General features: G+C 43.9%; 1 protein-coding gene across 1 annotated transcript; it reads right to left on the bottom strand.

The window, feature by feature from the left end:
• Window positions 1-2,818: 2,818 nt before the first annotated feature.
• On the bottom strand, window positions 2,819-21,887 carry PSPH (phosphoserine phosphatase). The gene is made up of 7 exons (XM_070412875.1): window positions 21,638-21,887; window positions 14,155-14,283; window positions 9,312-9,470; window positions 8,476-8,610; window positions 7,645-7,790; window positions 6,098-6,246; window positions 2,819-3,291 (listed from the first exon to the last, which is right to left on the bottom strand). Exons 3-7 carry the CDS (start codon window positions 9,449-9,451, stop codon window positions 3,184-3,186), a joined length of 678 nt encoding a protein of 225 aa, XP_070268976.1. The 5' UTR covers window positions 9,452-9,470; window positions 14,155-14,283; window positions 21,638-21,887; the 3' UTR covers window positions 2,819-3,183.
• Between the last annotated feature and the right edge of the window lie 747 nt (window positions 21,888-22,634).

The raw sequence follows: 22,634 nt of genomic DNA, 5'->3' as shown, positions 1-22,634 counted from the left end.
GCAGGCTCCAGTGTGGGGCGTGCAAGAGGCAGCCAATCAATAATTCTCTCACATCATTGATGTTTCTCTCTCTCCTTTCCTCTCTGAACTCAATAAAAATACATTTTTTTTTAAATGAAATGAATTTTTTGCAAAACAGGCCTTCCATTCTAGGAGGTCAGATTTCAACTCTGCTGGATTAATATATATTGACACCTGTGATCACAACGTTAATAAGCTCCTGGCTTGACTCTAGTGAAGCAGATAAGGAATGCTGTGGAATCATGGCCTGGGTTCCAGCTCTGAATGTGACCATTAACGGTTGTGAGCTCGTTTCCCATCTGTTAAAAAGAGGACCGTGATTTCTATACTGCTGGCCTCAGGGTCGTGATGTTTTCGAGAAAACATAAAAACATCTTGGAAAATGAAATAAACAGTGTGACCGGTGGTCAGATAACTCCCCACGTTTTCTGAGCCTGATCATAAAGATCCTGAGGCAAAAGCCATCGTGTGTGCGCCATCCCTTCTGAGGCTGACCACCAGAATCTCTGCAGCCCTGCCCCAGATGTAGCATCCTGCCCCCTGCTTTTGGGAGTGGCAGCCAGGTGGGCCTCCCTAGTTGGCAAACAGAAGCACTCATCTCCAAGTACAAGAGAAAGAAGGCTCACAGCAGGAGTCTCACCTAAGGAGATGGGGGTGAGGAAGGGGATGAAGGCCATAGGGCTGCCTTGGTTTTCTAAGCAAATAAAAGTTTTGAGGGACTTGTTTCAACTTAATGCCATGACACATTTCAGTTCTTAATGTTATGACTCCCACTCCTCCCTGTTTTGTTTACATAAGCAGTGTTGATAATCAGCAAGACAGACGTGTAGCAGGGTAGGAAGACACGTAATACCACCGCCTCTTTGAGTCCCGTCCCAGTGGAGCCACATACATCACTCCCGGGAGAGCCATTCTGTAGCGGTTTCCCATGAGTCAGAAAAGCATGATACTTAAAGAACTTTGGCCGTAACTGGTTTGGCTCAGCAGATAGAGCATCGGCCTGAGGACTCAAGGGTCCCAGGTTCGATTCCGGTCAAGGTCATGTACCTTGGTTGCAGGCACATCCCCAGTAGGGGGCGTGCAAGAGGCAGCTGATCGATGTTTCTCTCTATCCCTCTCCCTTCTTTCTCTGTAAAAAATCAATAAAATATATATATATTTAAAAAAATAAATAAATAACTTTTTTTAAAAAGTGCTTAATGTTTAGTAGGTTTGTGCATGTTATAAAACTCTTCACAATTAATTTAATGAATAAAGAAAGATCTTAACAAAAAAAAAGCATGAAAGAGGTGGGCACAGTTGTTGCCTCATTTCAAACTCACCCCTGGGCCACAACAAAGAAGGAATTGTGAGAGCTGCTTTGTGCCACTGGCTGGGAGCTGGGGAGCCTGTGGGCCGGAGGAGGGGTTGTGTCGCCGCTATAAAAGGCTTTATGTGGGTATCACGATTTCTCAGCAGATCAGACTCCTCAGAGCCAAATTCAATGTGCACCTTCAGTTCAGGCCACTCCCTGTGGATGGCAGGCTCCCAGGGCCACAGCTTCTCAGGCCTCTGCCTACCCCGGCGAGGACTTGCTCCAGCTCATGCACACTGGGTGTTGGCAAAGCCGAGGCAGCTGGCAGCGTCCTTCACAGACCCGGCCTGCCCGGTCCTGCCCAGAGCACAGCACTGCCTCGAGTCCAAATGCCGCCAAACGGCTTCTCGGAGAGCTGCCAGGGAGCTTTCACAACGAGGAACAACTGGGGAACAAGCGCCTCCTTGTTGGTGATCTCATTTAAATGTTGCCAGACCTATCCCATGTCTCCCCATAGAAATTCTGATGTTGAAGGAAATCTGATTCAGCCAATTTGATTATTTGGCTAAATAATTACCTGATTACTTGGCTAAATTTGATTATTTGGTTATATTATATATTTTTCAAGTAATTGCCAATATTAAACCTTCCTGGCCTCTTCTATTTAATCACAGTACCCATTGCCTGCCTCTTCCTAAATCCATCGTGGCTTTTTTTTTTATCCTCACCTGAGGATATTTTTTCCGTTGCTTTTCAGAGAAAGTGGAGGGATGTAGGGAGGGAGAGAGAGAAACATCAATGTGAGAGACACATCAATTGGCTGCTTCCCACACACGCCCTGACCAGGGCTGGACATTGAACCTACCACCTTTCAGTGCGTGGGCTGACGCTTTAGCCACTGATCCACACCGGATTTTTCCTCTAGGGAGAGCATGTAATCTTATACTTTGAAAGCCATGTTCTGAAATTTCCTTTTCTTGACACTGCTCAGAATAGGCACGAACCTGGCTTCCACATCACTTGTAAGAAACGGTTCATCTGTGCTCTTAGGAGGATTTCTTAATTCATTTAGGGGCAAGTGCTGCCCTTCAGTTGGAATGAGTAAAACTTGTTTTCAGTTCTTTTACTTCATGTGGCTATCAAATACCCGTTCTTTAGGGTCAGAACTTTTGTTTCAGACTCCATGGTTTGTCTTAAGCCTTTGTAAACATTCCCTAAATAACCAATTCCAAGTGGTAATAAAAGTGCTTCCATCCTTCATCGCCCAGAGCGTCACTCAGCGGGTGGGGGATGGGTGGGTGAGCAGGGGCCTTGTGGTGGGAACATGTGACCAGCACTCTGCCCAGTGCTCAGAGGAGAGGGGTCTCCACGTCATCCCTAGGTTCCTTGCCTGTCTCAAGGTTGTTTCTACTCAAACACTTAAAGTACTTGAGAAGTATTGGATATTGAAATACATTTGACAGGAAGAAATAAAAATTCCACAAATTCATTCTGATACATGGATAAACTTTTATTTATATATCAAAGGGAAAACTAATATTCACTTAATATTAATTTTCTAATAACTCACTGCCTAATCCACATTTTCAGTAGGGAAGGTGTTTAATTTACTCTCCACCTTTAAAAACCTTCCAATAAAATAAAGGTAGGAAAATACATAAAGAATTCAGATTATAAAACTCTCCAGGTAATTGGTGGTCATAATAATACTGAACTACAGTTTTTTAAAAAAGCGACTTTCTAAAGTTTGGAAGTACAGATAATCAGTACCAAATGTATCCATTAAGTTGTAGTAGGCCATTGTAAACAAACAGTACCAAACTGTATAACTTTGAAAAATCTGAAGTTGTGAACTATATAAAAATTGATTATTCTTCCAGTTCTCCCAGAAGTTCTACAAAATCAGTGATGTACCATTTGGCGTTGTCCTTTACTTGTTGCCTGATCACGTTTCCTCCAAATCCAATGAAAACATCCTAAGAAGACAAAACAAGGAGCAGAGTTAAGCTTTTTTAAAAAGAAAAGAAGCCCCAACTGGTTTGGCTCAGTGGATAGAGCGTCGGCCTGCGGACTGAAAGGTCCCAGGTTCGATTCCAGTCAAGGGCATGTACCTTGGTTGTGGGCACATCCCCAGTGGGGGGTGTGCAGGAGGCAGCTGATCGATGTTTCTCTCTCATCGATGTTTCTAACTCTCTATACCTCTCCCTTCCTCTCTGTAAAAAATCAATAAAATATGTTTGTTTTTTTAATTTTAAAAAAGAAAAAAGAATAACAATCAAAATTTAAAAGCAAAAACATACAGTAGCAGCCTAGGGCAGTAAGTGTCGTTTGGAAGAATAAACTGTTTATGCAAAAAGAGATGAGCCAACGTCACTTGGTGTCTCCAGAGCTCCCTGTGAGCCCCCTGCCCGCCGAGTGAGTGCACAGCCATCCCCCTGCACACCGTGGGCCTCCAGAACGGAAGCCCTCTTTCAACAAGACAAGTGCTTACAGAGATGAAGTCACATCAGGTGGTAAATGTCTGAGTTCCAAACTACACAGCAATCACATCCAGTCCAGGAAACCTCGGAGGGGAGGCCACAGGGAAGCCTGTGCAGCAGAACTCGCCAGGGCCTGGAACCAGGACTAGAGCAGGCACCTTCCTCCGGGTGCCTGGGTGAACCTGCGCGGCTCCCCCCTCGGGAGGTGTTGCCCTGGGCTGAAGGAGATGACAACCCCAATTTCTGCTGGCAGCACTCTACTTCTCATCATTACATTTATCTAAAGTTATAAGGCTCACCCGGCCGCTGTGGCTCGGTGGTTGAGTGTTAACCTAAGAACCAGGAGGTCAGAGTTCGATTCTCGGTCAGGGCACATGCCCGGATTGTGGGCTCCATCCCCAGTGTGGGGCATGCAGGAGGCAGCCAACCGATGATTCTCTCTCATCACTGATGTTTCTATCTCTCTCTCCCTCTTCCTTCCCCTCTGAGATCAATAAAAGTGTATATTTTTTTAAAGTTACATTGTTTCACTAATTTCTATTAAGTGATACCTTCTTTTACTCAATAGTTTTTGTGTTGTTTTTGCTTATAAACAACAGAAATTTATTTCTCACAGACTGGAAGGCTGAAAGTCTGATATCAGGGTGCCAATATGGTCGGTCAGGTGAGAGCCCTTTTCCAAGTCTTTTAAAATGGTATTTCCTCCTTTCCTGCCAGGATATAGACACGATTTAGACTAATTTGGAAGTACAAAATTCTCTTACTTGCTCTTTCTCTTCATTTTAATTTTCATACCATATTAAGGGGAGGGAGAGGAATATAACTAGATTCTCACCATCCGGTTAAATTTAACCTCCTCGCCCTAGCTGGTTTGGCTCAGTGGATAGATAGTCAGCCTGTGGACTGAAGGGTCCCTGGTTTGATTCCAGTCAAGGGCACATGCCTGGGTTGCGGGCTCGATCTCCAATGGGAGGCATGTGGGAGGCCGCCAATCAATGATTCTCTCTCATCATTGATGTTTCTATCTCTCTCTCCCTTCCCTCTCTGAAATCAATAAAAATATATCTTTTTTAAAAAAGTAACCTCTTCACTGAGCTTCCTGCTTCTGTGACAGCCCTTTCCACATGCCAGCACCAACTCAGCTGTCCTAACAGACTGACTTATTCCTTCTCTCTCCAGAAGCTTCCTCGGGCTTCCCATGACCTAGAGGTAGCACCCATGTGCCTGGGTAAGTGTGGGGTCTTCAGCGGTGGCTGAAGAGAAAGCCCACTCCTGCTGGTCCTTGCCCCCGACCAGCCCAGAACTATGCCTGATACATCCCCCTCTGCCTGCCGCCTCCCCCTCTGGAAATGTCCTCCCCCGAGCCCTGCCAGGCCCGCCTGTGCTAACCTTCCTGTAGGTCACAGGTGCCTCGGAGCAACCTTCCCAGAGCGACACCTGCATGCGCACCACCTTCTCCTGGTTCCGTCAGGCTATTTGCAATTTTGGCAGATAATTATAAATCCTGATCTGGAAGTTATGATTTGTCATATCTCAACACGATTGGGAGCTCCCTGAGAGAACACCGCATCTATGTCCGTGAATTCCTCATGACCCTAGCCCGGAGCTCATTACTTAGTCAAGCCCGATGTGGTGGCAAATCATCTAAAAATGTGTTATCTTGAACAAATTCAAGCAATGTTATAAGGTTGCCGAAAGATCTTTAACCACTTTTGATCAATCATTTACAAAGGCAGTTCCTATTTTTAGATCTCAGGAAGTAAGGTAGTAAAAGAGCTCACCACTGTATTTTTGGTTCTGTTTTTCTTAAGTTAGAATGAGACGATAAAGGCAGAGTCCTATGTGAAATGGACACATTTGATATTTAGGACCCTTGCTACATAGCATCTGCTTCCTGGTGGTCTCAGAAAACATCACTAATTCAGAAGAGGATTAAATGACATAGTGGATGAGGAAATAGTTTATCAATTATAAAGGGACATAAAAATGTTGCTGAGTTACAAGAGTTGTATCATTTGTGGAATTATTGGAGAAAATATAGCCGACTTACTTGAGTGCTAAAAGGTGGCCATGAAGCAGGGACTAGGGGTTGCTGAAAGTTTTAAAAGTTTTTAGTTCCTTATTTGCAACCTTTCTTGGATTTGCAAAAGGTCAACTGACATATTAAGATTAAATTTATTTTGTTTATTGTTTTTTCTCTTCCAATGATATTTAATTTGTTTAACTCTCAGAAGTCCCACTGAATTCTGAACCAGCTAAAACAAAAGCCCAACCTGAAAGAATCAGAACGCTCATTACGTACAGCGGGAGGACAGGCTTCCATGTCCGTGGCGCCGTCTCCAATCATGACTATTTTCTTAAAATGAAATTTTTCCTTTAAAAGTTTAATAACTTTTCCTTTTCCGCCAGATTCAGCTGTTGGCTGCGTCTCATCAAAACCTGCATATTCACCTTAAATGAGAAATTAAAACTGTTAGAGACGCACAGAATTGTATCACTAGGGTCAGCTTTTTGCATAGATGACATCCTCACTTAAAGGTCACTGAGAAAGTTAAGAATGGTCTTCAGGGAAGTGACACGGCCTGGACTTCCACACCGGTTCCTCAGAATAAGCAGGCTTTGCTTTTAAATTACAAATACAAGGTTACTCCTGCATGTCACTTTATGTTACACCTTGGGTAAATTAGTTTTATCCTCTAAGCTTCTAGTGTCTTAATTCTCAAACCATGTTAAGGTAGCAGATCAGCATGAAATAGTAATATGGCCAGCGTGGCTCAGGAGATCACAGCTCAACTCCCAATCAAGGCACATGCCCGGGTTGCAGACTTGAGCCCCAGTGGGGGGAGGGGGGTGTGCAGGAAGCAGCAGATCAATGATTCTTATCATTGATGTTTCTCTTTCCCTCTCTCTCTCTCTCTCTCTCTCTGAAATCAATAAAAATATGTATTTTAAAATTTTTAATAAATTAATACATAATTTCATCTTGGATAAGATTCCAACTTATATTTGATCAATTATTTCATTCTTACAGTAATTACCATACTCATTCTCTAATGATCTCTATCTATATACCATTTGAAAGTGTTCTATTAACATATTTTAAATTGTTAAGATTATTTGGTTTAAGAATGTCAGCCACCCCTTGTCGTAACTGGAGACATCTTAAGATAATAGAAAACTAGCCGGTTTGCTCAGTGTTAGAGCGTCAAGGGCATGTACCTCAGCTGCAGGCTAGATCCCTGGCGCCAGTCAGGGCGCATGTGGGAGGCAACCAATCCCAATCGATGTGTCTCTCTCACATCGATGTTTCTCTCTCTCTGTCTCTCCCTTCCACTCTCTCTAAAAATCAACAGAAAAATATCCTTGTTGTGAGGATTAACAACAATAACAAAAAAGATAATAGAAAACTACAGCTGTGGCTCTATGATGGCCCTTAAAGGGGCCAGAGACACCTCCAGAGACAGCTACAGGGCAGTGACTTGCTAACAAGTGAACTCTCCTTCCTGAGTCTAAATTGGTTCAAACACACGAGAGCTCTCATAAAACAGAAATATAATGCATAACAAAATAAGTCACGTGACTCACATGGAAATGAACAGTTTACTAAGTGCAGGCATTTGCATCCTGATAGATGACTATATGAACCTCAAAGCTAGGAGAGATGATGCCCTAAGTGTATTTTGCTGAGCAAAGAATTCCAAGGAGCAAAAGATATCAGTCGAGAGAATTCTTTATCTCAGTATTTAACCCTGATGCCTCTTGGCTTAGGTTGCATTCCAGCAGACATTATCTAGAATATTGAAAACTAAAACTGATGAGAAAGGGAAAATGTTACCATTCAAGTCTTACCATTAAAGTAGAATTTCAGCCTATTGGCAAATACATTGGTTGATGGGATATTAAGCTTTGAAGCAACGTGCTCTACGATGCTCCGAAAGCCACCAGATATTAGGAAAACCTGAACATTTCGCTCTTGTAGGCGACTTACTAGCTCCCTGCAAAAGAGAAATATAAAATACCAAACACTGATTAATATAAAAGAGGAAATATAAAAAGGAATCTAAAAATCTATATATATTTTTTCTCCTGAATGAATTTGCCCTAGGTACCATCGGACAAAGTATATTGCCTGGTGAATTAATGTCTTATATATGTTTTTCTAAATGCACTTATACATTAAAGGGTGGGACCTGACTGTCTTAGGAAACCATTCCGCAACTATATTCTGCCCTTAGACCTAGAAGCACAAGATGAAGAGGAGACTCAATCTCTCCTTAGGGAGAGTGGGAAGGCGGACATGGGCAGGGTCACTCATATAAGTGGCAAAAGAACCACATAGAAGGGAACTCAAAAGTAATGGTGAGGGGGGAACTGGAAAGATGGTGAAGAGATTAGCCAAGGAACATATATGCACAGCCCATTGACACAGACAACAATGTGGTGATGGCCAGAGGGCGGGGGCGGGGGGGGGCGGGGCTGGAAGTGGGCAAAGGGGGGCAGGGAAGTGGGGGACATCTATAATAGCAACAACAGTAAAAAAAAAAGTCTTTAAATTAAGCTTATTATATTGTCCTCATTAAAAGAATAAATAAAGGAATGGCAAGATGCCCTCAAAAAAATGCACCCCAAAATGCAGGTGCTGATAGAGAGACAATATACCCAGACCAGGGTTCCTCTTACCTTATGCCAGGGGTCAGGTGTGGGGGGTGCTCGGCTATGAGCCTCTGCACCTGTTCCCTGGAGGGCTGGATCAGCGCTAAGCGTTCGGTGAGGGCAGCCCTGAAAGGCACCGCCCCGCCCATGGCTCGCTTTGTCCTAGGAGGAAGACCCAACAGTCAGGCCAGCCAAGTCAGCTGTGCCCCAAGTTTACGTGCCTAACTGCTCCCCCCAACTCACACATCATCCACTCATGAGTAAGGTGCTGTCCAGAGCCCCACTGCACAACAGCCAAGCTACGATGCTATGAAAGTGAGGCCTGAGAACAAACTGTGAAGGTTTGCTTGAGAATCACATAATATTTACGGGCATGTCTTGTATCAAATGCAGCTGAACAGGAAATGGTCCATGACCCGGTGACTGCAGATAGCACTAAGGAGGGCAGGAGGGTGGGAGGGGCTCTCCGCCAGGCATCCACGGAGAGACTCTGAACCAAAACTAGCTTTCCAGCCAACCATTAAGGCCACACTTGCAACCATGACATGAAGTACCAGACACTGGAGAACGCACCCAGGTCGTCCTCTTTGGCTAGTGACGGTCATTGTTCCCCTGACCGTGGGAAGAGAATGTCTTATCCATCTTTGTCAGAAGCAACTTTTTTTGCCCTAAATATCTGTATAGTAAAAGTGGATGAGTAGATAATGAACACTACCCAACTCAGCTCTAAGTGATGGAAGAAAGAGCCTCCTGCCTGTGTTTCATAACCAGGGAATTGTGGCTCTGATCCTGCATGCCATCCAAAAGTTCACCTGTTTTGCACTCCTTTACCCTTTCATACAGTGGATAAATACTGCCCCTACATTTCTGACACAGCATCCGCCACTCCACAGATTTTGGCCAGCTCATCAATTCCTTCTTCTCGGATGACCGTGCTGTCCACATCAAAGCACACTGCATCGGCCGAGCAGAACAGCTTCCTCAACTCTGAGTGGGACACCATCCTTAGAAGAATTTTCCTCCTATGACAAAAAAAAAAAAAAAAAGATAACTTTAAGGATATAAAATATAAGCATAAAATGGCCCAATTTTGCCTATTGATGCCAGAGTACTTTGATTTGTATCATACTCAGTACAGCCCACAAAAGCATGGACTCATTCATTTTTTAACACAAATTAAAAACCTTCTAAACGTCAGGCTCTGAGGCTACAAAGATGAGCAGACCCAAAAGTCTGTTCCCAGCAACTCAGCCTAGTAAAGGTGACAATTTATAAACATATTTGATGTTCAACCAACATGCAACTGTTTCTGACATACTAATAATAGCAATAAGGCAAGTGCTAAAATAGAAATGTACATCAGATACTATGGGCACACGAAGAAAACATTTAATCCTATCTTCCTATCTATGAAACAGGGCTTCCAGGAGGCACGGACATGTGAGCTGAATCTTGAGGGGCAAGTGGCCCTCTGAGTGGGTTCTCAAAGGGCAGGGTATCAATTTGGTGTGTGCTGGGAGTAGGAAGGAGGGAGATGGAGACAGGGAGAAAGGGTAGTGATGGCGGAGGAGGGGAAAAGGCATGGCCAAAGGCATGGAGGAAGAATAATGGATAACGTGCTGAAAGCTGCTGGGCAGTGCGCAAGGAACTCAGACCAAGAGGGGCCTTGGGTCAGGCTAAGGAGTTTGGATTTTAACTTTTAGGTAATGGGAAACCCTGAAAGGCTGTACACCTCAGAAGAGAGGTCAGAGCTAAACATACACGTGTCAGGCACCAGTGTCAAGGTGTAACTAAAGGTACGGCCTGATGACAGTCACTGGAGCGGAGAAGAGAGAGAAGAGGGCTGAGGACAGAGCCGCCCGGGAATGGAACCTTGAAGTCAGGATCCCGGGAAATAAAAGGAAAAGGAGAGTTCACAGGAAGAAACTCTGGGAGACCCCAGCATTGCAGAAGCTATGGAGGACAGTTTCAAAAATAATTTTGAGGTTTTTTTTCTTTTTAAGAAAATCATCAGACTAGAACAGTGATGGCGAACCTCTGACACGCGTGTCAGAGGGGACACGCGAACTCATTTTTTTGGTTGATTTTTCTTTGTTAAATGGCATGTAAATATATAGAATAAATATCAAAAATATAAGTCTGTGTTTTACTATGGTTGCAAATAACAAAAAGTTTCTATATGTGACAGGGCACCAGAGTTAAGTTAGGGTTTTTCAAAATGCTGACACGCCGAGCTCAAAAGGCCATCACTGGACTAGAACCATGGGCATGAACAGGATCCTAGAGGTTGCCTGGACCAGTCTGCCCCCAAAGAGAGTAACGCGTCATGAACAAGTCCACATGAATGATATGAATAATCTATATTTAGAATAGACATTGGCTAGAAACAGACTCACAGGAGATGGCCACTCACTTCCTAACCGGTTTCTAACCAATGCATTTGACAGAATGACCCAGTTCAAAGTTGACCTGGAAAAAAAATGCCTTTTAAGCCAGGGGTCAGCAAACTACAGCCAGTAGGCCAGATTCAGCCTGCCACCTGTTTTTGTATGGCCTATGAAGAGTGGTTTTTTATTTTTTTGTTAATCCTCACCCGAGGATATTTTTTCTCATTGATTTTCAGAGTGGAAGAGAGGGAGGGAAAGAGAGGGGAGAGAGAGAGAGGACCATCGATGTAAGAGAGGCACATCGATTAGTTGCCTCTAGCACTTGCCCCGATTGGGACTCAGGGATCAAACCTGCAACCTGGGTATGTGCCCTGGACTGGAAATGGAACCCTCAACCCTTAGGCGCACAGGCCAAAAGTTTTTTACATTTAAAATAGTTGAAAAAAATCAACAGAAGAAGAATATTTTGTGATATGTCACCTAAAGATAAAAGGCCTGAAAACATTCCCGGGGAAACCAAGATGGCGGCATAGGTAAACACCGGAGTTTGCTGCCTCGAACAACCACTTCAAAAATACAACTAAAAGACAGAACGGACATCACCCAGAACCACAGGAAGGCTGGCTGAGGAGAGACTCTTCAACTAGAAGGAAAAACAACAGCATTACGAGGCTTAGAGGAGGCGCAGTGTGGAAAATTTAAAGGTACGGTGGTTGTCGTTTTCGGTCGGGAGTGAGTCTCAGACTCTGGGCTACAGATCCGGGCGAGTCTCTAGGGACCCAGACTCAAACGGGAGAAGCGGGACTGTCTGGCTACGGTCCCTCCGAGGTTTGCAGCGGTTGCGGGGACAGAGAGGCAGAGCCCCTGGAGACGGACTGAGAGCAGCCATAGCTGCTCCCTCCCCCCGCTCTGTTGAGCCCGCCCCGCCCAAGCCCTGCGCAGAGCCATTTGCCGATTGCCTCAGGCAAAGGCTGGACTAGCGCCTCCCCAGAGGACTGAAGTTTTCCCACAGCTGATTCCTACAGCCAGTCGGCCTGGTGGTCAAATCCCTCTAGTATTAACTACAACAATTAAGGCTTGGCTAGAACAAGACTGCGCACAAAGACCACAAGGGGGTGCACCAAGAAAGCATAAAAGATGCGGAGACAAAAAAAACATGACAGAAATGGAGGATATGGAGCTAAGAATCGCAATTTTGAGGGCTTGCTATAAACTTGAGCAGAGCCTCACGAAAACTAATGAGACCCTCGATGCTACGATAAAGAAATTAGAAAGTAAGCATACACGGACTGAAATAAAGAATATTATACCCAATAGCAGACCAGAGGAGCACAAGAATCAAACCAAAGATTTGACAAAAAACACCCAACTGGAAAAGCAAAATGAAAAAAGAATCCGAAAGTGTGAAGATAGTGTAAGGAGCCTCTGGGACAGTTTCAAGCGTACCAACATCAGAATAATAGGGGTGCCAGAAGATGAAAGACAGCAAGATATTGAAAACCTATTTCAAGAAATAATGGCAGAAAACTTCCCCCACCTGGTGAAAGAAATGGACTTACAGGTCCAAGAAGCGCAGAGAACCCCAAACAAAAGGAATCCAAAGAGGACCACACCAAGACACATCATAATTAAAATGCCAAGAGCAAAAGACAAAGAGAGAATCTTAAAAGCAGCAAGAGAAAGAGACTCAATTACCTACAAGGGAATACCCATACGACTGTCAGCTGATTTCTCAACAGAAACTTTGCAGGCCAGAAGGGAATGGCAAGAAATATTCAAAGTGCTGAATACCAAGAACCTAGAACCAAGATTACTTTATCCAGCAAAGCTATCATTCAGAATTGAAGGTCAGATAAAGAGCTTCACAGACAAGGAAAAGCTAAAGGAATTCATCACCACTAAACCAGTATTATATGAAATACTGAAAGGTATCCTTTAAGAAGAGGAAGAAGAAAAAGGTAAAGATACAAATTGTGAACAACAAACATGCATCTATCAACAAGTGAATCTAAGAATCAAGTGAATAAATAATCTGATGTACAGAATGAACTGGTGATTATAATGAATCAGGGACATAGAAAGGGAATGGACTGACTATTCTTGGGGGGGGAAGGGGAATGGGAGATTCGGGAAGAGACTGGACAAAAATCGTGCACCTATGGATGAGGACAGTGGGTGGGGAGTGAGGGCGGAGGGTGGGGCGGGAACTGGAAGGAGGGGAATTATGGGGGGGGGAAGAGGAACAAATGTAATCTGAACAATAAAAATTTAATAAAAAAAAAAAAGGTGGAAAAAATAAAATAAAATAAATAAATAAATAAAAAAAGGCCAGAGTGAAAGGCAACAAGCATTTGAGATGAAAAGAATAGCTATTGGGGAAGCACTGATTCAAAAAGAAACCTAAATAGTGTTCTGATTAGAAGTCAAGGAGTGTTTATGAGAAAGGAAAGGGACCAATCACATCAATAGAAGGAAGGCATTTCTATAGGTGCAGATAAGCTAACATAGTGGCGCTAATTCTAAAGAATGTTGTTAATTTTCAGTCCGGTCAGTCCCTGAAGTCACAATATCTGATTTCTTGTCATCTCTGCAAACAGCTGCTGGAGGCACAATGCTGCTTTAGGCCCAGTCCAAAGGTTATTTTGCCCAGTTTTAACATTACAAAGGCCTAAGAAGATGAGCAAGACAGTCCCTCTGAGATGACAGCTCCAACTCCATTTTAAAGTGACTCTGATTATTTCCTTTTTATAGACACATAAAAGTTACATGAAATTCAAAATTCAGGATCCATAAATAAAGTGTTATTGGAATGTAGCCAATATGGCAGGAAGGGTGAGTCTGTTTCATGCCCTTTAGGCAGTTGAGACAATGAACAAAGGAGTCTGAGAAGCTTCTGGATCAGAGGAGAGTCAAAATTATTCCCTGTAGCCAGCATGGCTCAGTGGTTGAGCATTGACCTATGAATAAGGACGTCACGGTTCGATTCTGTGGTCAGGGCACATGCCCAGGTTGCGGGCTCAGTCCGCAGTGTGGGGCGTGCAGGAGGCAGCCAGTCAATGATTCTCTCATCATTGATGTTTCTCTCCCTCTCCCTTTCTCTCTGAAATCAATAAAAATGTATTTTTAAAAAATTATTCCCTGTAACTAGGACTAGGGGTCCCACTTATAGTACATTTTAGGATAAAAAAGAGGGAACCTGAGATTTTATGCGTACCACAGAGGTTGCAGCAGGCCATTTTTAAAATTTAAAATTGTGAGTAAACTACTTAACTGATAGGCAAACACATAAGAACAACAACAAAAGACAAATCCGACTCACGTTCCTCCCTCGCTGGGTTCCTAGGAGACGCTCTTCTCTTCCTTCTTCTTTCTTCAGCAAAAATGCAGCATAAGGTTCTGACTACAAATTTCTTTGCGATCCTGAGAGTTCTGCAAGAGCAAAAAGCGCCTAGAAACAAAGTACAAGGAAATGAACATCAAGGTCCAGATACAGGATTAGAAAGAGGGAGACTGTCTGGCTTCACTCTCCCTCCTCCTAGGACTGTTTCCCAAGACTGCTTTCTTCGGGACACACTTGACCTCTGCCTCCTTCTAGCACCAGGCAGGAGTGAAACACATTCTTTTCTGTGGCTTTGACTCTGCAAAAGCTTCAGGTGCGATAGGGAATTACCTACCCCCGAGTCGCCGGGTACAAAGAAGAGGACCCACTGGGAGAACAAAATGCAAACACCCACAAGGTACTTTGTAGACTCTACACAACAGCCCCTGTGCTGCCTTCTAACTGAGGAGTCAAAGTGCTCGGCATTCCAAGAACAGTCAGAGACGTCCGCTGCCAAACGGGGGAACAAAGCCTACCACTTGAATTACAGTCCTCCGAATTAAAACTGCAAAGAGATGTGGGTAAAAGTGCAAAAGCTCTGAGGAAAACCAAAAGATAAAAAGACATGTGTAAGAACACGAGGCCAGGAAAAGCAAAGGTGAGGTTGGAAAGGAAGGGAGCCAGAATGAAAATGATTCACAAGCTTCCAATACGGCCCTTACAGAACTCAAAACGGGCCCAGGGTACTCAACCTCTTGAGACTGGCTAGTAAGCCAGGACACGTGGACCAGGGAAACGGAGACATAGTTAAACTGCCAAGCAGTTTACAGCAATTTAGTAAATTGCAAAATCCTGTCTTCGGTAACCAAGGACACTGAAGAGCAAATGGTTTAGCCCTAACCGGTTTGGTTCAGTGGTTAGAGCTTTGGCCAGTGAAGGGTCTCGGGGTCCATTCCAGTCAAGGGCAACCAATCGATGTCTCTCTCCCATGGATGTTTTTATCTCTCTCCCTCCCTTCCACTCTCTCTAGATGTAGTAATTCTCCTTCCTTTTTTTGTTAATCTTCTCAGGCCTTTGTAATGTTAAAACTGGGCAAAATAACCTTTGGACTGGGCCTAAAGCAGCATTGTGCCTCCAGCAGCTGTTTGCAGAGATGACAAGAAATCATATTCCACCTGAAATATTCTCGGGTGATGATTAACAACAATAACAAAAGGGTAAATGGTCTACATTTCTCCCCCGACAAGAGGATACATTGCTTAAATCACCCTCCTCAGGGAAATAGCAGAAATCCAATCAGTGCCATTGCCAACCACACCCAAGGACTGATGAAGTTAAGTGGGGAGAATCACCTTTTGGTGCATCAGCATAAAGCTGATGAATATTCTATTGAGATCCTCCCCTAAGGCCTCCCCTAAACCCCAGCCTTTAAAACCCCTCAACTCGAAGGTCCCAGCACAAGTGCTCTCCCTCCCAGGAGCACGCCCGCACCTTTCCCTTCCCCATCTTCCTCCCCTACAGGCGTGCAGCTCCTAAATCAGCTGTTCTCAACCTGTGGGTCGCGACCCCTTTGGGGGTCGAATGACCCTTTCACAGGGGTCGCCTAAGACCATCGGAAAACACATATATAATTACATATTGTTTTTGTGATTAATCACTATGCTTTCATTATGTTCAATTTGTAACAATGAAAATACATCCTGCATATCAGATATTTACATTACGATTCATAACAGTAGCAAAATTACAGTTATGAAGTAGCAACGAAAATAATTTTATGGTTGGGGGTCACCACAACACGAGGAACTGTATTAAAGGGTCGCGGCATTAGGAAGGTTGAGAACCACTGTCCTAAATTCTAAGGGACTCCAGAGACTTGCAACCAGGAGCCATGGGCAGCTACAGCTCATCTGGGCTACCCCCTGACCCTGTCCCCAAGGCCCTCTTGTCTCTGACTTCTTAGTGAGCCAAAGCAGCCCAGCCTAGGCTCATTTCTCCACCCAGTCCCTCGCCTGTTGCTTCTTCTATCCTAGGCCCTTCCTTGTTTCACTGTCCCTAGCCTCCATAAATGTTCTCTCAAAATCACCTGGACTGGTGGTGTGAAATCTTTCCTGCAGGAAGTCAAGAACTCACACACGACAGGCCGGCCTGAGGCATACCTGCTCCAGACCCAGTCCCTTTCTGGTAACAATAGTTGGAGACTTAAATAATCCATTTACCACAATGGATATATCATCTTGACAGAAAATTAACAAGGAAATAATGGCTATACTGCCACATTAGACTCAATTGACTTAATAGACATTTATAGACTATTTCATCTCAAAACTGCAGATTACAGGGGAAGAGACCAAGATGGCGGCGTAGGTAAACACCGGAGACCGCTGCCACAAACAACCATTTCAAAAATACAACTAAAAGACGGAACGGACATCACCCAGAACCACAGGAAGGCTGGCTGAAGACAGACTCTACAACTAGAAGGAAAGAGAACAGCAAACCGAGGCTCAGAGGAGGCGCAGTGTGGAAAATACAAAGGTACCGAGGTGCGCGAGAAAGCGGGCTGGTGGCTGAGGGCGCGGTTGTCATTTTCGGTAGGGAGTGAGTCTCAGACTCTGGGCTCCAGATCCGGGCGAGTCTCTAGGGACCCAGACTCAAACGGGAGAAGCGGGATTATCCGGCATCAGTTGGAACCTGAGGGCAGCTTTCTCTCCGAGGTTTGCAGCGGCTGCCGGGGTTCTGAGAAGCAGAGCCTCTGGGAACGGGACTGAGAGCGGCCATAACTGCTCCCTCCCCCCGCCCTGTAGATCCCGCCCCACCCAAACCCTGCGCACAGCCATTTGCCGATCGCCTCAGGCAAAGGCTGGATTAGCGCCTCCCCAGAAGACAGACGTTTTCCACACAGCTGATTCCTACAGCCAGTCGGCCTGGTGGTCAAATCCCTCTAGTGTTAACTACAACAATTAAGGCTTGGCTAGAACAAGACTGCGCACAAAGACCACAAGGGGGTGCACCAAGAAAGCATAAAAGATGCGGAGACAAAAAAACATGACAGAAATGGAGGATATGGAGCTAAGAATCCCAATTTTGAGGGCTTGCTATAAACTTGAGCAGAGCCTCACGAAAACTAATGAGACCCTCGATGCTACGATAAAGAAATTAGAAAGTAAGCATACACGGACTGAAATAAAGAATATTATACCAAATAGCAGACCAGAGGAGCACAAGAATCAAACCAAAGATTCGACAAAAAACACCCAACTGGAAAAGCAAAATGAAAAAAGAATCCGAAAGTGTGAAGATAGTGTAAGGAGCCTCTGGGACAGCTTCAAGCGCACTAATATCAGAATAATAGGGGTGCCAGAAGATGAGAGACAGCAAGATATTGAAAACCTATTTGAAGAAATAATGGCAGAAAACTTCCCCCACCTGGTGAAGGAAATGGACTTACAGGTCCAAGAAGCGCAGAGAACCCCAAACAAAAGGAATCCAAAGAGGACCACACCAAGACACATCATCATTAAAATGCCAAGAGCAAAAGACAAAGAGAGAATCTTAAAAGCAGCAAGAGAAAGAGACTCAATTACCTACAAGGGAATACCCATACGACTGTCAGCTGATTTCTCAACAGAAACTTTGCAGGCCAGAAGGGAATGGCAAGAAATATTCAAAGTACTGAATACCAAGAACCTACAACCAAGATTACTCTATCCAGCAAAGCTATCATTCAGAATTGAAGGTCAGATAAAGAGCTTCACAGATAAGGAAAAGCTAAAGGACTTCATCACCACTAAACCAGTATTATACGAAATGCTGAAAGGTTTCCTTTAAGAAGAGGAAGAAGAAAAAGGTAAAGATACAAATTGTGAACAACAAACATGCATCTATCAACAAGTGAATCTAAGAATCAAGTGAATAAATAATCTGATGTACAGAATGAACTGGTGATTACAATGAATCAGGGACATAGAAGGGGAATGGACTGACTATTCTTGGGGGGGGAAAGGGGAATGGGAGATGCGGGAAGAGACTGGACAAAAATCGTGCACCTATGGATGAGGACAGTGGGTGGGGAGTGACGGCGGAGGGTGGGGCGGGAACTGGGAGAAGGGGAGTTATGGGGAAAAAAAGAGGAACAAATGTAATCAGAACAATAAAGATTTAATTTAAAAAAAAAAACAAAAAACTGCAGATTACATATTTTTCTCAAATGAACATGAAACATTTTCCAGGCTAGACCACATATTATTAGGCCATAAAACAGACCTCAATAAATTCAAGAAGACTGAAATTACAGCAAGCATATTTTCTGACTACAGTGGCATGGAACTAGAAATCAACTATAGGAATAAGTCCTCAGGAGTCAGAGGGGGGGAAAAAAAGGAAGGTATTTGCCAATGATACATCTGATAAGGGTTTAATGTCCAAAATACATAACAAAATCATACAACTAAACACAAAAAAACAAAAACCCAATTTTTAAAAATGGGCAAAGAGCCTGAATAGACATTTCTCCAAAGAGGACATACAGATGACCGACAGACATATGAAATGATGCTCAATGATACTAATCATTAGAAAAATGCAAATTAAAACCACAATGAGGTATCACCTCACACTTGTCAGAATGGCTATCATCAATAAATCAACAAGCAAGTGTTGGTGAGGATGTGAAGATAAGGGAACCCTTGTGCACTGCTGGTGGGATTGCAAATTGGTTCAGCCACTAAGGAAAACAGTATGAAGGTTCCTCAAAAAATTAAAAATAGAACTACCTTATGACCCAGCAATTCCACTTCTGGGTGTTTATCCAAAGAAAACTAAAACACTAATTCAAAAAGACATATGCACCCTTATGTTCACTGCAGCATTATTTACAACAGCCAAGATATAGAAGCAACCTAAGTATATATCTATAGATGAATAGATAAAAAAGACATGAGACCTATATACAATGGAAAATGACTCAACCTTGAAAAAGAAAGAAACCTTGCCATTTGCAACAACATGGATGGACTTGAGGGTATTATACTAAGTGAAATAAGTCAGAGCCCTGACTAATGTGGCCCAGTGGATAGAGTGTTGGCCTGAGTACCGAAGGGTCTCAAGTTCGATTCCTGGTCAAAGGCAGGTACCTGGGTTGCAGGTTTGCAGGGTTTTTTTGTTTGTTTTTTGTTTTTTAAGCCTTGCCGAAACAAGGCCACCAAAAATTAGGTTGCCTCCCCCCAAAAAAATGGGAGAGAGAGAGGATGTAGGTTTGTTTTTATTTTTAATATATTTTTATTGATTTCAGGGAGGGAGAGAGAGATAGAAACAACAATGATGAGAGAGAATCATTGAATAGCTGCCTCCTGTATGCCCCTCTACTGGAGATCAAGCCGGCAACCTGGGCATGTGCCCTGACTGGGAATAAACTGTGACTTCCTGGTTCATAGGTCGAAGCTCAGCCACTGAACCACAGTGGCTGGACCGGGTTGCAGATTTGATACCCAGCCCCAGATGGGTGAGGCAGCTGGTCGATGTCTCTCTCTCTTTCTCTCTCTCTCTCTCCCCTCTCACCCTCCCTTCCACTCTCTCTAAAAAATATCCTCGGGAGAAGATTAACAAAAAAAGGAAGAAGAATTACTACAATAAACTGACAATACCAAGTATTGTTGAGGACAAGGAACAATTGGAACCCATAGATTGCTGGTGGGATGTAAAATGGTAAAACCACTTTGGAAAACAGATTGGCAGTTTCTTACAAAGTTAAACATATAATTCCCATAAGACTCAGCAACCTCACTACTGGAGATTTACCCAACAGAAATGAAAACGTATTCATAGCTGCTTTATTCATGATAGGAACTAGAATGTCTGTCCATCAGCAGATAAACGGATAAACAAATTGTGGTATATCCCCACAATGGAACACTACTCAGCAATAAAAAGGAATGAATTACTGATTTCTGCTATAAAATCAATAAATATTTTTAAAAATTATACTGACCAAAAGAAGCCAGACACAAAAGAGTGCATACAATATGATTCCGTTTATATGAAACCTTAGAAAACACAAACAAATGCACTACACAAATGACAAAAATCAGGTCAGGAGGGCTAGGGATGGGGGTACCTGAGTGCAAAGAGGCCCTAGGAAACATTCAGGGGTAATGGAAGTGTTCTATTGTGGTGCTGACCAAGTATGTATAACATTTTCAAAATTCATCATAATGTACACTTAAAATGGGTGCATATTGTTGAATGAAATTAGACATTAATAAAACATTAGCTTAAAAAAAATTAGGCATGTATCAAATCACTTAAAAACATAAAACATCCCAACTGCTTAGTTTCACCAACATGAAAGTGACAGGACCATGATCATTATTATAATGGAAATCTACCAGGCAGTTGTAATAAAATATAGAAATCTTGGATTTTATTATTGTCTTCCCTGATCCTCATTCCAATACCAGTCAAATATTTATTTACTTATTTTTGTAATTCAGGGTAGGAGAGTATGTGTTTTTTTTAATATTTAATTACTCTAAGTTTCACCACTGTTGTGTGTGTTTTTAATATTTTTATTGAGTTTATTTATTTCAGACAGGAAGGGAGAGGGAGAGAGAGATAGAAACATCAATGATGAGAGAGAATCATTGATCAGCTGCCTCCTGCAGGCCCCACACTGGGGATGAAGCCCACAACCCGGGCATATGCCCTGACCAGGAATTGAACCCATGACCTCCAGGTTCATAGGTCCATGCTCAACCACTGCGCCAAGCCAGCCGGGTGAGAGTATACCTTTTAAAAAATATATATTTTTTTGTATTGATTTCAGAGAGGCAGGGAGAGGGAGAGATAGAAACATCAATGATGAGAGAATCATTGATTGGCTGCCTCCTGCACGCCCCCTACTGGGGATGAGCCTGCAACCCAGGCATGTGCCCTGACCGAGAATCAACCTTGTGTTACCTTCTGGTACATAGGTCCACGCTCAACCACAGAGCCACCCGCCGGGCTCCGGCCAAATATTTAACCACAATGTGCAAGGCACATAAAGAAGATAGAGTAAATAAGTTTATGAATGAAATACTTATTTGTTTAACTCCCAATGTGAAGCTGTATTTCTCCAACTACAACAATGTACCTGGTAAACCAGCACTTACTTAAAATTCTAATTCTAATGGGAAAGAAGATGACAAAGTCAGACACTGCAACTCGAAACTTCGGAGCTTTTTCTAATCTTGCATTGATTCCCCTGTGCAGGATTGCATCACTCATTCATGCTGTTTGGCAACAGGCAGCCGTGGGATGGAACAAGGAAAAGCTACACGAAAGTAAACTGATGAAAAGACAGCCTTGCAATCCCATGAAATGCTTTATCTATCGCGATTAAGAGAAATAAATGTAGGATCACAGAGGCGCTGAATGTGCACGCGGCAGGCGGGTGAATCAGAAAGCTGGGCACACGGGGTGACAAACACATGCCCGAACTCACCCTGGTGCTGCTGCTCCTTCCTGGGCCGCCGCCGCCGCCTCCAGGACTCCCGCTGCTGGAACCTTCCGACAGCAGGGGGCCCAGGGCCGGCTCCCACCTTCGGTCGCGCGGTTCCGAGGCAAGTGACCGGAGAAGACGCGCAGAGCCTTCCTTTATCAAGCAATCATTTGAAATCTGCTGATAGGGCGGTGCTTTCTGGTCTGTTTTGCAAGTGTTTTATCTCAACTGAAGGCTGCGGAGCCGGGCTGGGGAGAAGCCCTTGTCCCCGCCCCCAGGGAGGGGCTCCCAGAGACCGCCCCCTCCTTCCTCCCGGCCTCCCCGCCTGCACCCTAGACCTGCACTGCACGGCGCACGCTTCGCCTCAGAGCTGGGACAGCACCACCTCCACTCGGCAGAGGAGAGAAAGAGCACCCACCGTCACCACCACTTGGATCAGGGTACGTGAGAGAAACGAGGGACCTCTGCACTGACTTTGCGACTAACAAAAGCCTCTTAGAGGCCTGTTTTGACATTAAGCCCTTGTAGGAACGTAGGTCCCAAGAGAACGTTTAAAACCACGTATATTCGCAACTAAAATGCAGGAAACCTTGAATGACAAAGAGAGCCTTTGCACCCTTTTTTTTTTCTTTTCATCTTTTCTTCTAAGTGTCACTTGCCCAGCTATTTACTTTTTTATGTTGACTACAATAAGGAAAACTGATTGCCCCCTAACATTTATTTACCTTCGGGTACAGCTGGCTGGAGCTGCGCAGTGAGGTCCCACCCTAAACACAACCCTAAGCCTGAGATGCTGACGGTCAGCTCTGCAGGCGCCCTCCAACGTGCTCCCTCCCGCAGAGGGGATGCAATTGCTGGAGCAAGACACTTGGTCACAGATTCCCTGCCCTTTGCTACAGAACCCCTCAATAACCACAGTTCATTCAGAAACAAGAGGCCTGGTGCTCTTTGGTTAGATGCGCCTTTAAGTTCAATATTCTCATAGTTCATTAAGTAAGAA

The sequence above is a fragment of the Myotis yumanensis genome, unplaced genomic scaffold, assembly GCF_028538775.1.
Source record: "Myotis yumanensis isolate MYYU_CA2020_CCGP unplaced genomic scaffold, mMyoYum1.0.hap1 SCAF_4, whole genome shotgun sequence".
Classification (NCBI taxonomy): Eukaryota; Metazoa; Chordata; class Mammalia; order Chiroptera; family Vespertilionidae; genus Myotis; species Myotis yumanensis.
Note: the sequence above shows the minus strand (reverse complement) of the source record. Positions and strands in the feature narration are given on the sequence as shown.